This window comes from Strongylocentrotus purpuratus, unplaced genomic scaffold (genome assembly GCF_000002235.5).
Source record: "Strongylocentrotus purpuratus isolate Spur 01 unplaced genomic scaffold, Spur_5.0 spur5_contig_850, whole genome shotgun sequence".
Taxonomy (NCBI): domain Eukaryota; kingdom Metazoa; phylum Echinodermata; class Echinoidea; order Camarodonta; family Strongylocentrotidae; genus Strongylocentrotus; species Strongylocentrotus purpuratus.
The window spans coordinates 154218-169543 of NW_022145558.1; the positions used below are offsets into that span (position 1 = coordinate 154218).

At 38.2% G+C, this 15326-nt stretch overlaps 1 protein-coding gene across 1 annotated transcript in view; it reads left to right on the forward strand.

Moving 5' to 3' along the window:
* The first annotated feature begins 5571 nt into the window (after positions 1-5571).
* The window catches only part of LOC115927614 (protein O-mannosyl-transferase TMTC3-like), a 36949-nt gene continuing 27194 nt past the window's right edge, over positions 5572-15326 (forward strand). Inside the window, exons 1-3 of the mRNA XM_030993715.1 lie at positions 5572-5708; positions 8900-9153; positions 10478-10696. Coding sequence (XP_030849575.1) covers positions 8947-9153; positions 10478-10696 — 426 coding nt within the window. The 5' untranslated portion in view covers positions 5572-5708; positions 8900-8946. The remainder of the gene's footprint in view (positions 5709-8899; positions 9154-10477; positions 10697-15326) is intronic.

Sequence of the window (15326 nt, forward strand, 5' to 3'; positions counted from 1 at the left end):
ATACTTTTTGTTTTTATTGATTCCAAATAATACAATGACATGAACTCAATGATTTTCATTACATAGATTGTACGATTGATGAAAACAAAAATGAAATCAGTTGTAACATAAAACAAATTAATAACCCCATCCAACCAAACACAATTAATACTATCCTCTGGATGGCCATGCATTATGGCTCAAGGCATGGGCACACAGAGGATTTTTTGTGTTGGGAACCGGGGTAAAATATGATGCAATAAATTATTGAAAAATTATTGCATTTTCTGTTTGTTTTTTTTAATTATTTTTGGAAACTGCCCCCTAGCCCCCGCTGCGTACAGTCATGGTTCAGTGACAAAGCAATGGCCTCGTAACTGTGAGGCCCCAGGATAAAAACCGTGTCGATGTGCTATATTAGTGCCCTTAATTGTGGGGTATTAATCCTCATTACTATCATTTATGACTTAAGGGCATAGGTCCCCTAGTTGATAAGCATAGAAGCAACCACATGCTTTAGCAGTCACGTAAAACACACATTTGCAAATTATTATTCAATAAAATCTGATAATGTATACTTTATCTAGATCTATTATTTTTAAATTATTGTTTAAATAATTCCATAAATTGGGGTAAAACTAAATATTCCACCTATATGAGCGACAGTGTACATGGCATGGGCGTCAATCCTTACGTAATACCTATTGTTCATGGGGGATGAATGAATAGATCATCCCCCCCCCCCTGAACCAGACGCGGATCCAGGGGGCCGAGCGGGCCTTGCCCCCCCCCCCCCCCCCCGCAAAAAAAAAAAGAGAGAAGAAGGAAAAGAAGGGAGAAAGGGAAAAGGAAAAAAGGGAAAGAAAGAAGAGGAAGAAGAAAAGTAAAGGGGGAAGAAGAAGATCGGGGGGGGCCGAAATAAGGGCCTTGCCTCCCAGGCTGTTACCCCCCCCCCCTCCCCCCCCCCCCCAATAAAAAAAAAATAAGAGAAAAGGAAGGAAAGGGAAAGAAAAAAAAGGAAAAGAGGAGATACTGGCGTACTGATAGAGGGGGGGGGGCTTGGGGGAAATCAAATTCAAACGTGGTTTATTTCTGATTCCACAACGGTGTATTACAAATAATGCTGAAATGACATAATTTCCGAAATTTTTCCTCACTTTTTAGTAAATTATACGTTTGTATGTGTTTGTTGGAAAATAAAAAAAATTCCTAAATTTACAACCAGGCAAAAAATACGATTCTTGAGATTCCTACATGTCAGGGCCCGAGGTACGGCGGGGATCGAGAGCCTCGAGGCATCGAAATATGCTCATCTGACCGTGATTAAATGCCTAAAACCCCTAAACTTCCGGGGGCTTTGCCCCCTGGATTCCATCTAGGGCCCTACGGCGGGCCCTTAGATGATCATCTGACGGTAATTTAATGCCTAAAACCCCTGATTTTTTTTGGGCTCCGCCCCCTGGACCCCACGCCAAATAGTGACTTGCCAGTGTCACAAAATAATAAGGTATACACAAAAATATGCTCATCTGACCTTAATTAAACGCCTAAAACCCCTGAGCTTCCGGGGCCGGCTCCGCCGCCTCGACCCCACCAGGGGCCCTAAGGTGGGCCCCTGAATGCTTATCTGACCGTAATTTATTGCCTTAAACCCCTAAGCTTGTGGGGTCGGACAAGGTATCAAGATGTGTTTATCTGACCGCAGGCGCGTAGCCAGGGGGGGGGGGGGGACGTAGGAATAAAAAGGAGCAGACAAAGAACATCTTTGAAATTCAGACAAGGATTAAGAGTATAGAGAACGGTACAACGCATCGTTTTCTTTCTCTAATGATAAAACGTCAAAGCCTCGCGTAGGAGGGGAGGGGGGGACTGAATTGAGACGAGGATTCAGAGGCGAGAACGGTAATACGAATCTTTAATTATTTAATGAAACGTAAAAGCTTCCGCGCTTTGCGCGGGAGGGGGAACCTGAATTTAGACGAGGATTAAGAGTCGAGAACTGTACAACGAATCGTCTTCTTTCTCTAATGATTTAATGAAACGTAGAAGCTTCCGCGCTATGCGCAGGAGGGGAGGGGGAGGAACTGAATTTAGACAAGGATTAAGAGTCGAGAACTGTACAACGAATCGTCTTCTTCTCTAATGATTAAATGAAGATTAAAAGCTTCCGCGCCTCGCGCGGGAGGGGGGAACCTGAATTCAGACGAGGATTAAGAGTCGAGAACTGTACAACGAATCGTCTTCTTTCTCTAATGATTTAATGAAACGTAGAAGCTTCCGCGCTTCGCGCAGGAGGGGGAGGGGGAGAACTGATTTTAGACAAGGATTAAGAGTCGAGAACTGTACACCGAATCGTTTTCTTCCTCTAATGATTTAATGAAACGTAAAAGCTTCCGCGCTTCGCGCGGGAGGGGGGGGGGACATAATTCAGACGAGGATTAAGAGTCGAGAACGGTACAACGAATCGTTTTCTTTCTCTAATGATTTAATGAAATGTAAAAGCTTCCGCGCTTCGCGCGGAAGGGGAACTGAAATCAGACGAGGATAAAGGGTCGAGAACGGTACAACGAATCGTCTTCTTTCTTCAATAGTTTAATAAAACGTCAAAGCTTCCGCGCTTCGCGCAGGAGGGGAGGGGGGGCTGAATTTAGACAAGGATTAAGAGTCGAGAACAGTACAACGAATCGTTTTCTTTCTCTAATGATTTAATGAAACGTAAAAGCTTACGCGCTTCGCGCGGGAGGGGAAAAACTAAATTCAAACGAGAATTATTTTCGAGAACGGTACAACGAATCGTCGTCTTTCTCTAATAATATAATGAAACGTCAAAGCCTGGGAGGGGAAACTCGCCCCTCCTGCACCGACCCCCCCCCCCCCCCGCATTACGTCACTGTTGGTCACCATAACGTACCAATATTTGGCTCGCATAATTTCAAATTTGGGCCCCCCCCCCCTAAGAAATCCTGGATCCGCGCCTGCCCTGAACAATATCAATTACAGATCTATACCCATGGTACATGGTGCAACTGCAAACCTTAGGCTACTACATCACCATGCAGGCCGATACTTATAAGCAGCATATATATTAGAAATAAAGACGTCGTAATTTGTTGTCTCCATCAAGGAAATTTAGTAATGAGCAGCACGTTCCATTACGTATACCTCAAACAGAAGCTGAGCCGAAAAAGGCCACTTTATGGCGGCCATTTTGAAAAAGGAGGATGAAGAGGAATAGAAAGAGGAGAAGTAGAAGAAGAAGAAGAAGAAAGAGAGAATTAAAGAGAGAAAGAAAGAAGATATTGAAACCAAAATCTAAGGCATAAGAGGGAATGTCTAATTGTGCTTAAAGGCATCATTTAACAATGTTAAATCTGATATGCTAAGAGTGTCTGGGATATGGTGTAATATATTGAAGCCCTAACAAAATTGCGCTTCAAAAATGATCAAGAAGTGCTTCAAAAAATTAAACTCTTTGAGTGATCGCTTTTACCATAGGCCTTCTCGTTTTCCCCCTTCAGGTTGTAGTGTTACGAAAACCGTTAAGGAAAACGCAAAATTTGATTTCGATTTCCAAGAATAATAATAAAGTCATTTCTATAGCGCCGTCTATCTAGATAATTCTATTCTGAGGCACATTTATTATTACCCCGACTTTAGTCTAGCTACCGTTTATACAGCGCTCCAGCATTTCAATTTCATTCCCTGCCAGGTATCCATTTACATCACCTGGGTTGAGTGTGGCTAATGTAGATCAATGTCTTGCCAAAGGGGACATTAGTGCCGCGGCGGGACTCGAATCGTGGACCTTGTTATCGACAGTCCGGCGACATATCCACTCGACCACAACACCTCTACCAATCATAAATATCTTGATAATCAGACAGGCGATCGGCTTGTAAAAGTCGTGGGGTTCCTGACTGACCTAAAGGTTTATACTTATCATTGCAGCTTGAGCTAAATCCAGGATTTTGTTTCAGAATAAGTTCTGCATCGACATAACGAGTTACTTTTGATAAAAGCAGGACAATTAGAAAAACAGCTAGATAAGTAAGGGTTGAGGAAAATCAGATGAAAATAAATAGGTCTACTATGAAATTTTCATGTCGGTGACTCTAGGCCTTCAGCTAAAAATCCTTATATTTCAAATCAAATGCTAATAGCCCCATTATCAAGAACGTTTAAAAGCTAAAAAGTTCAACTTGGTATTTAAAATGCATTACTTTATGGAAAAACAAACTGAGTAGATTTTGGTGCAAAAAGTTAATATAGGCCTACATGAAATTATAGGCTTTTAAACGTTGTTATTTTAAGCTATTAGGTGGGAACTCTCTCTCTCTCTCTCTCTCTCTCTCTCTCTCTCTCTCTCTCTCTCTGTCCACCGCCTCGATCTCTCTTTTTCTCTCTCTCTCTCTTTCTCTCTCTCCTCTCTCTCTTCTCTCTCTCTCTCTCTCTCTCTCTCTCTCTCTCTCTCTCTCTCTGTCCACCGCCTCGATCTCTGCCTCAAACCTTACACCTTTTAAACACATCTGCTATCAACAACAAACAATACAACTATTGTCTCGAATATTTCTCTTTCACACCCCAGCCTTCAAAGGTGGAATTTTCATTCTCTGGCATATAATTATAAACTTTAAGTTCCCATCGTAATAACTCAAGAATAATTCAAGCCATGATTTAGACGGAGGTATACTGGAGACGCACTGTCGAATTTGTTTTGTTCACGAATGGATTGTTTTAAATTGGTTATAATTGATTGGAAATATGTTTTCCAAAGAAATTAAATTTCGAGCTCACTAATTTTTTTTTGTAGTATAGAGGATATATGGAAGTTTCTGAAAGGTAAGTCACACAATTTGCCACTTTGCGTTTAATCTATTTAAACTTTAATCATTCATCATTTTCTTCCGTTTTATCGGATTTTCCACAAACAACTCACATTTATTCATTTTGCTCCTAATATAAAAATCTTAGTGTACCATCAGGGAGGGTAGAGTTTCTTTTTAATATTTGTTGATTCCTTTATTACGGTTAGTAGATTTATTGATAGGGTGCTTAACTACTCCCCCCCCCCCCCCCCTCTCTCTCTCTCTCTCTCTCTCTCTCTCTTCTCTCTCTCCTCTCTCTCTCTCTCTCTCTCTCTCTCTTTCCACCGCCTCGACCTCTGTCTCAAACCTTACACCTTTTAAACACATCTGCTACCACGACAAAAAATACAACCATTGTCTCGAATATTTCTCTTTCACATCCCAGCCTTCAAAGGTGGAATTTTCATTCTCTAGCTTGGTTGCGTACGCGTAACTCCATGTTTTAACACGTGGCAAAATATATATATATATATATATATATATATATATATATATACATGTATAAATATACAGCACAATGATAATTCTATGCTCGAATAAGAACAGTGGCGTTTTAATTCGGTTTCGGAGTCCTGGATAATAACTCAGTCTTTTCAAATACGATCGCTCTTTGTAAATGGTTCTCGGGTCGTGGATAATAAATTTTCGTCTTCTCTATTCGTGTGTACAGGGTCCGGTAAAACGAAACAGACATTATAATTTAAACAATAATTCTTCGACAAGAAATTTGATCGACTCGTATTGCAACTCGGTTTTGGAGTCGTGGATACTTATTTCGTCTTGCGATTACAATTTTCTGCTTGTAAACGTTCCTAAATCTTGGGGGTAATAAAGGAGAAGACTTGGAGGACCGTCTTGGAGAAGGTAAGGAAATGAAAACATTAAAACTCTCTCAGTTTGCCATCATCTCCTGATTTTTATATATATATCATTATGTTTGTTTGTTTGTGCATGGACCTATTACGAATGGACATTCATCATTGTGATTGTCTCCGTCAATGTCGTCTCAATAACATTCCCTACATGTTTATTCACTTTGATCTCATGATGGTCGCCGCCAATAAGCCGGGACAGAATCAAGATAGTGATTTTAAACATGTTAATCTACATGCGCAGAAGATAATAAATCGCTTAAATCATGGATAATCGATGTGCAGTTCTGGTCAATAATAATTGGAAATTGTTGTTCCGTGTACTGTACATGTATTTTATTTTGAAAAACATGTTGATATTACCAGATAGAGGTTATTTTTTTGATTTTTTGGTTGTGATTTAAAATCCCGTTTCCCCTATTTCCTCATAATATTCCAGAATTACAACGCACAGGGCTGATACAGATCATGGTTTTTTAATTGTTTTATAAGGTCATAGGTGTGTGCGAAAGCTTGCGAATCAGTAATAATACATTTCATATCACCAAAATCGTCTGCTTTTCAACTTTGCTGCTCCCCATTGGGGATGCTTTTATTTAAGACACACTCTTACAGAGCACACCATCTAAACAAAACCCAAGAGAGGGAAACTGCTTTGTCAACGACCGAAAATGCTTTTGCAGTCGTTATTGTTAAAACAGCTGAATTTTCTCATTAAGATGCACATAATGAGAAGGCGGCGACTATCATTAGATCAAAGAAAGAATCACGTTGAATGTCCATCCGTAATAGGTCCATGGTTTGTTCAAAGAACGCTATAGACTCTCCTCGAAACACAACTCGTTCAGTTGGCTTATGAAGACATGCATGATGAAGGTGAGAGCCAGTCAACTGTCTATTTATAAATAGAAGCAATCAGAGTTGAGAAAGGTTGTTATATAGACCTTCATGAAAATTGTTGTATACTCGGATGTTCTTAAAAAATATAGATAAGTTGACTACATCATGCTATAGTGAGTAACAATTTTTTTCCGTGTGGGGGGGGGGGGGGGGAGTGAGCAACATTTTTTGTTTGCCCCCGACCGACATTTCGCTCAGTGGGGGGGGGGGGGGGGGGTTAGGGGGGTCAAGGAGTATTCATTATTTTTTAAAGAAAATTGAGGGGGGTTAACCCAAAAAACACCCCCCCCCCCCTCCCACCTCCCCTGCGTACGCGCCTAAATGGGGGAAGGGAGTATTTGGAAGATATAGGTATTTAAAAAAGAAATTGCTCATATGATATTTGAACACATTATTATGAATTTTATTATAAAGCCCCATCTTTGAAATTAGGCATGGAAATGTATTGTAAACACGGGACTGCATTGTGAACGATTATTGGTAATTCTTTTGAATATGTTTGACATGATAGTTTAAAACCTTGAATTAAAAATACATGTAGTAAGAAAAGAAGATGAAAAAACAAATCAGGCTGACATGCCGTGCCTTCATACACTATACATTTGTAACATAAACGGGAAGCAAACGGCCGTTGGATATTTTCTGCATGGGAGGGATCAATAAACTATTATTCGAATTCGTCATTATTCTATTAAAGTAGCAGCTATATGCCCACCGGCCATGCCATGAGTAATCTAATTAACATCTCATTTAGAACTTACGTGAATAACAGGCTCGGATTTCATCAAAATATTCTCTGAAATAAAAAAAAATTCTGTCCAAACCATGTCGGTAAGGGTAAATGAAGTAAAGGGGTACTATATCAAAAGAACTAAATGGGTAATTTCACATTGATGTATGGTGGTGGACGTATAGCTGCTATTTTAATACAAATGTATAGTGTATGAAGGCACGGCATGTCAGCCTGATTTGCTCCAGACCTGTTTTTTTTTTTCATCTTCCTCTCTTACTACATGCATTTTTAACTCAAGGTATTAAACTATCATGTCAAACATAATAATAATAATAATAATAATAATAGCCTAATAGTCCACTCCAAATTTTATTAAACCGAAACGGAAATTCTTTTTGCCCAATTGATCGTGAGCCCGGCAGCCACTGAGCAGCGCCAGATCGACGTTGCTCTATCCCTTATTGTTGAACGCCAAACAAGGTAGCAACAACTCCCATCTTTTAACGTCTTTTGGTATGACGCGGCCGGGGTTCGAACCCACGACCTCCCGGTTGTGAGGCGGACGCTCTACTGACTGAGCCAACACTCCGGTATTCAAAAGAACAATAATCGTTTACAATTTCATGTACTACGTAAATTCAATTTTAAAGAATCTTTTTCTTTCACATTTTATGCAAATTTCCTGCTACTGTTCCGATGCACAAAATGCTATAATGTAATTATCCCCAAATGTTGACAAAATATTTAAAGGACCAATGTATGGGCGGCTGGGGGAGCAAGGTGCCTCCACTGTTTATATAGGAAAGGTGCCCGTTTTACTTCAGATAAGTGCCCCTTATTCGTTTTAATAAGTGCCCTTCCCCCTTTTCACCTCCGATAAGTTCCCCTATTCTAATTTGATAGGTGCACCTTTTACTTTCACAAAAGCCCCTTTTCGTTTGTGATAAATGCCCCCATTTCCTTCTTATAAGTGTCCCTTTTTTAGGCGCGATAAGTTCTCCTTTTTACCTTTGATAAGTACCCTTTTTATTTTGACACATGCCCTTTTCCTTTGCAATACTTGCATTATAGCCTTCAGAGAAGTGCCTGTTTTCATCTCTGATGATTACCGTTTTTAAAATTTCAGCTCTAATATTAGTCCCCCTTTTACTTTGCCAGGTCTCCTTTCCCTTTTTAATAAATGCCCCTCCCTTTCTTATACATGCCCCCTTTTTACCTCTATAAGTGCCCCTTTAAAATGTGATAAGTCCCCCTTGTTATTTTTGTTGTAATTTCACTTAGATAAGTGCCCCTTTTACCTTTATCTCCCACTGTCACTTTGAGGTTGCGCTTTGTAGCCCCCCCCCCCTTTTTTTTTTCCTTTCCAGAAAGTGCCTTTCTTTGCTGCTGCAACCCAGTTTGAATGACGTTCCCCGCCCTTTAATATTTTAGATAGGGATCGATGAACCATGAACAAATACAAGTTTCATTTATAACAAAAAATGCCTTGATGAACATACATTACAAATTTGTGTTTGAAGCAATTCTTTTATATCCCTTCTCTCAATCAGCTTCTTGAGTTGCCTCGGTTGAGATCAACGGAAAGACAAAACTAGAAATGGTAGTCATGGCAACAGCCTCCCAGCGTGAGTTTTTCTATTCTGCTGGGCTTCTGGCTCTGGTCTTTGCTTGTTACTCTAACGCCCTCTCCTGTGGATTCGCCTTTGACGACCGACGAGGGATCGTGAAGAACGAGGACCTCCGACCAAATTCATCCATCTTCAATTTGTTTTTTAATGATTTCTGGGGCACGCCAATGCACGAGGTAGGTAACTATAAACCTCGTTATAATTGAGTTGACTCACACATCTGACGGAGACAGGCGCGGATCCAGGATTTCTTAGGGGGGGGGAGGCCCAAATTTGAAATCAATCTGGAATTTAGTGTGCTGAAACTTGAAAATCGTGCCTGCCGATATTTAGCTCAGTTGGGGGGGGGGGGTTGGGGTGGCATAGTGAGCGCTTAAAAAAAATACTAACCCCCCCCCCCCCCCCCGTGAACAAAAAGAAAACGTAAATTTCTTTTCATCCTCGATCCGCGCCTGGACGGAGATGACGGTGATTGGGTCTAGCTCTATGGTGTCTTCGCCTACAAACTGACCCGGGCTGATCTTGACTAGCTTTGATACTACCAACTACCAGCGGATTGTGCATTCGGTGGAATATATGTATAGGGCCTATACTCCTTGATTGAATACAACAACTGGAAGTTTCAACATGATTACCTCTCACTTCCGTACACCGACCATGCTGATTGTGATGATTTACATGTGTATATATACAGTGCGTCTCAGAAAAAACGAAACCGAGAATGTCGATGTTTTATCATAACTTAATCACAATTATAATTAATAAATGACATATATTTGTGAAGCTTATATCCTCCTCTTTCATTTGATGCAACTCATATGATGCATATTTCACGCATGAGTGATTAAAATCAATTTGAAGTCATTTGGCGGACGGTATCTGAATTTCAAAGTGAAAATTACATTTCTAGAAAGTCCAGTTTTTGCCCTTTCATATGACACCTCAATCAGGAAAAATGAGCCAGGAATAACATAGTTCCGTTTGTTTAAAGTGATGCTTGCATTTCCATAATTTGTTTAAGTTCGTTATCACTGATAAACGACTTAACTCCGTTTCGTTGAAAATCAGCCATGCATGAAGTCTTTCGTCTATGACTGATCGTCGACGAAACGGAGTTAAGTCTTTTGTTAATTCCGTTTGTTGCTACGGCAGGCAGCCAGTGAAGACCACAGAACTTTGTGATTCCTTGTATGTTAACTGTGTACATGCGTTTATTTCTATCTTTCTCCCATTCAGACATTCCTTTCAATATCTATACGCCTCATGCTAGCACCCAAAGTAGAGAAACTTACTTTAAAATTCAGTAGCCAGAATGTTAAGATTTAGTTTGAATGTGGTTTGAGGGGTCGATTGTCAGTTGGAATTTATCTGACGGATATACTGTATCATGCATGGAGTGGAGTAAATTGAGCAGTAACTGTATACAGACCAGAAATCATGATAAATTTGTTTAACAGTTTCAAAAGACTTCATCTCATTTATTTTCCCTTTAACTAACAGGCTGAAAGTCACAAGTCATACCGTCCACTGTGCGTTTTTACTTTCCGTCTCAACTACGCTCTTGGAGAATTAAATCCGTGGGGTTATCACCTTCTCAACGTGGTGCTGCACTGGGCGGTGTGCGTCCTCTTCTTGAAAGCGGCTAAAAAGATCATTGATGAAGAGAGCAGTGTCAACGCATCACTTCTCTTTGCTGTACATGCAGTTCACACTGAAGCGGTATGTTAATCATTCTTTAAAACAAGAATCTTTCACAACATGAAACTCCAAAAGCTTCCCTTTGATTAACCTGACCAGATTCGCCGAGTGATGTGTATAATTTCGAAACCTACGGCCCCCTTTTGCAGCAAGGTACTGTTTGCAAAAAATTATTTTGGGTCATTCCATAAATTAATTTTTCTGAGGGATGGATCTTCATGTTTCTCGCCTTTCGATCCTCTCGCCTGAGGGGTGTTTCTCAAAGATCCTAAGGCGAACTTAAATCCCAAGTCCACTCCAAAAATAACTTACTTTCAATAGAAGCAAAAAAATCAGACTAACCTATCAAAAAAAGTCCGAGCAAAATCGGATAACTAATAACAAAGTTATGAATTTTTGACATTAAAAACTCTGAAATCACTAAACAAATCGGCAACTCACTCATGAGCCTGTGACGTCATGTCCTCACTATCCACTAATTATTTTCTTTATATTGATATCATAAATTTCCTATTTTCTCCTTAAGAATCTTATTTCTTCACACCAGCATCCAAGTTTGATTAATAGTAATATGATATGTTTTTGTGTGGATGCACTAATATAGAGTAATTTTTTCCAGCTAAAATCATGAAAAATTTGAATTTTGATAAACTATTTATATAAAAATCAATAATTATGAATATACAATATTCAGAAAAAATAGTACAAATTCTTCAAAGTTCATAAAAAAAAATTGTGAAATGTCACGCACGCAATATGATACAAATCATATAACTTGGGCAAAGGCATGGGGAAATCAAGTTTTGGAGAATAAAAAGGGAAATTAATGGGATTAAACCATATAGAGCAATTGATAAATAGTGAGGACATGACGTCACAAACTGATAACCATCTTGGCAATTTGTGTTATGATTCTCATTGTTCCATAATTTTACATACATTTTCAAAAATCCATAACTTTCTTATTATATACACTCTAAATGAAAACTGCTCAATGTTGAGTAAAATTGTACTCTTTTAAGTAGTCAAAAGGGAACCGCTCAACTTTTGAGTAAACTTTACTCAGCTTGTGTTGAGTAACAAATCTACTCATCTGTTGAGTAAAAATATTACTCATCTGTTGAGTAAAAATATTACTCAATTAACGAGTACATATTTTGTTTGAGCAATTTTTTGCTCAAATATTGAGTATGATATTTTCTGGGTAACGCTTAGTTGCTCAATGAATATTGAGTAAAAATATGTACTAAGTTATTAAGTACATGTTTTTACTCAATATTGATTAAAACAAAGGTGGATTCAACTAGGGTTGTAACTTTTGGACTAAGGGTTTAACTAAACCGCTGATCAATATTGTTCTTTGTTTAACAGCTGTTAAGTAACCATTATTTGTCAATAAAGAATATAAACCATGATAATTTTGCCTGATTTCTAAATTTAGCATTGATTTGAAGTTCTTCACTCACACACTATGCAAATAACATAAAATCCACGACATTTTAAATTCAGTAACATGATTTGTGGATTTTAATTTCCAAAATCAGTTTAAACCACAGTGAAAACTCAGAGTTCTCTCATCATACATGATATTAAAAAGTATGTAGTTTAAAAATTTCAATTTTATAACAATGTTACTTTACATCGCATCATCATAATCAGTGATTCAAGTTTTTGGCATCAATTCTGAATGTTAAATATCAGTAACATAATTTGTAGACTTTAATTTCCAAAATCAGTTGAATCACAGTGAAAAACTCAGAGTTCTCTCATTATACATGATATTAAAAATTTCAATTTTAAAACAGTGTTACTTTACATCGCATCATCATAATCAGCATTCTATTTTTTGGCATCAATTCTGAGTGCTTAATATCAGTAACATAATTTGTGGACTTTAATTTCCAAAATCAGTTTGAATCACAGTGAATCAGCATTCAAGTTTTTGGCATCATTTCTGAATGTTAAATATCGCACTCGTCTCGTTATGATTAATGCCATCAATGAAAATCAAGTAAAACAATGAATTTAATACATGAATCTCCTGATTACAGACTTACAAATTTAAAGATTTAAAAGGAAGCTACATTTCTTGACTTCAATAAGTTTTTAGTGTCAATACTGAAAGTCGATAAATGCAACTTCCTCTTAAAGGCCCACTGCACTACTTAAGCTACTTGCGCCCTCTATACAACAAACAATGCCTAATCGGTGACCATTGGTCCCCCATGATCCTCTTTTTCTTATGTTAACTGAGAGCTTAGTTGATGAGATAACCACCTGTCCATTGACCTTGTGGGGCGGTCTAATCCCTCCTGTAAACTATGGCAGATAAGCTTTAAATCTATAAATTTGTAAAAAAACAAAACCGAGAATTATCGATATTTTATCTAGCATGATGCATATTTCACGCATGAGTGATCAAAATAAATTTAAAGAAATGATACCAAAAGTCATTTGGCGGACGGTATCTGAATATTAAAGATAAAATCACATTTATAGAAAGTTCATTTTCTGCCCTTTAGTATGACACCTTAATCAGGAAAAATGAGCTATGAATAAAAACTTCTGTTTGTTTAAAGTAATGCTTGCATTTCCATAATTTCATCAAACGAATTCTTTTCCCCTAGTAGCCTGCCGTAGCAACAAACAGAATTGACAAAAGACTTAACACCGTTTCGTTGACAATCAACCATGCATGAGGTCTTTTTTTTCTATGGCTGATCTTCAACGAAACAAAGTTAAATCTTTTGTCAATTTTGTTTATTGCTACGGCAGGCAGCCAGTGAAAGCGAAATCTTTTAATAATGGACCTACTACATATGGACATTGAACGGTACCATAATACATGCATGTACCTGACTCTGTCAAAAGTATCATGCTTCCAAGCTTTGATCTCATCACGACCGCCGCAAGTCAGCCATAAAAAAAAACAGAACTATGCCTGGAACTCTAAAAAAATGCCTGCGCAAAAGAAGCTGAGTCGCTTAAAATCATGGAAATGCATGTGCAGTTGTGGCATACATATGAACGTATATGTAGTCTTCAATAAAAAATTAGAAGTAATTTACAAGAGAAATCTGTAAATTTAGCTGTAACACAATGATTTTAAACTTCCTTTTAAAACTTTTCCTATCCACAATTCTTTTGTCACCGACTTTTTTCTAGGACTGTGATCGGTCAAATTTAGTCAGCGCTGACTAAATTGTCGGTGAACATGATATTAGTGGGTGAAAACCACCGACTAATTGTTTCATGAAACGCCCCCCCCCCAGCTTTATTAAACACCCCTAGGTGTTATTTACACTGAAGTGCGTGATAGGGTCTACTTCTTTCAAGCATTTTCTTGCCTCCACCAACGCCCACCGAAGGTGATGCCGGATGCATTATATTTCCGGGAAGTCCAGGCAAGCTGTTTTAACATTGTTGTATAAAAAAGAAAATAAAAGAATTTTAGATAATTGGAGACCTATATCTCTCTTAAACGTAGATTATAAATTATGTGACAATTTTTATCAAAACGATTACAAAATGTTATAGATGGTATCATTTCCACGGATCAGACCGGCTTTATTAAAAAAAAGGTCAGCAACAGAAAATGTCAGACTGACCTCAGGATGTTGTTGATTATTGTTTAGATAAGAAGTTGCCTCGTATTATCATGTTTCTAGATTTCAAAAAAGCATACGACAATGTTAGCCACTCATTTTTACTACGCGCTTTAAAGAAGTTTCAATTTAAAGTGGAAATTCGAAGAAAATCACAAATATGTCAACTAATGTATCACTAGAAAGCTAACAGATGGCCATCATACAAGTTTTAGGTCAACTACATATCGGGTGATTTATAAAAATACAAATACAACCCCCTCCATAGCATCTCGGATATACGAGAGATTCGCCAGAAAAATAATGATGTTTTAATGACGTCACATAATGGACCAATACTGTCCGAGCAGACGACATCCCATAAAGAATGAACATATATTTCTCAAATTATAATGAGTTTAGTGTATATAAATGTGATGGCATTTCAATATGAAACCGATTCTGATAACTAAAATCTTTTTTTTGTAAATACACAGTATAGGGGTTAATTAACAATCAAAGAAACCAGACTTTCAAATTGAAAAAAACCCGGAATGATATTAAGGACGGAATTTGTTCCCTCTTGAAACGCCAAACATACCGCGGTGTGTAAAGCTGAATATACAATGGCGTCTTATTTTGTTTACAAGCGACAGATGCCTTTATTTTTGTATCGCTGCATTTGTCATCAAAATAAAACCATGCGCGGGGTTTAGAGTGAGGCAATAGATTATACATTTAGCCTGACGGTAGTGAAGTAAGAGAAAGAACTCAAGAGACCACAGGCACTGAAAGTGTGTGAGATGTCATGGGACATCGTCTGCTTGTGCAAATCATGTCCATCCTGTGATCTCACACATCTCAGCAGCGTTCGGAGAGCTCTTCAGGTGCTATGCCGGGGCTGTATTTAGGCGTTTTGTAATTTTAAATAATCATTACTGCGAATGTTTCCAAGCATTGAATTTTGATAAGCTTGTCGAATCAAAGTTTCAACTTTGCAATAATGAAAATAAAGTTAGTTTTTAAAATCAATGAATATCTACTTTCAGGAAGGTTTTATTAAATGG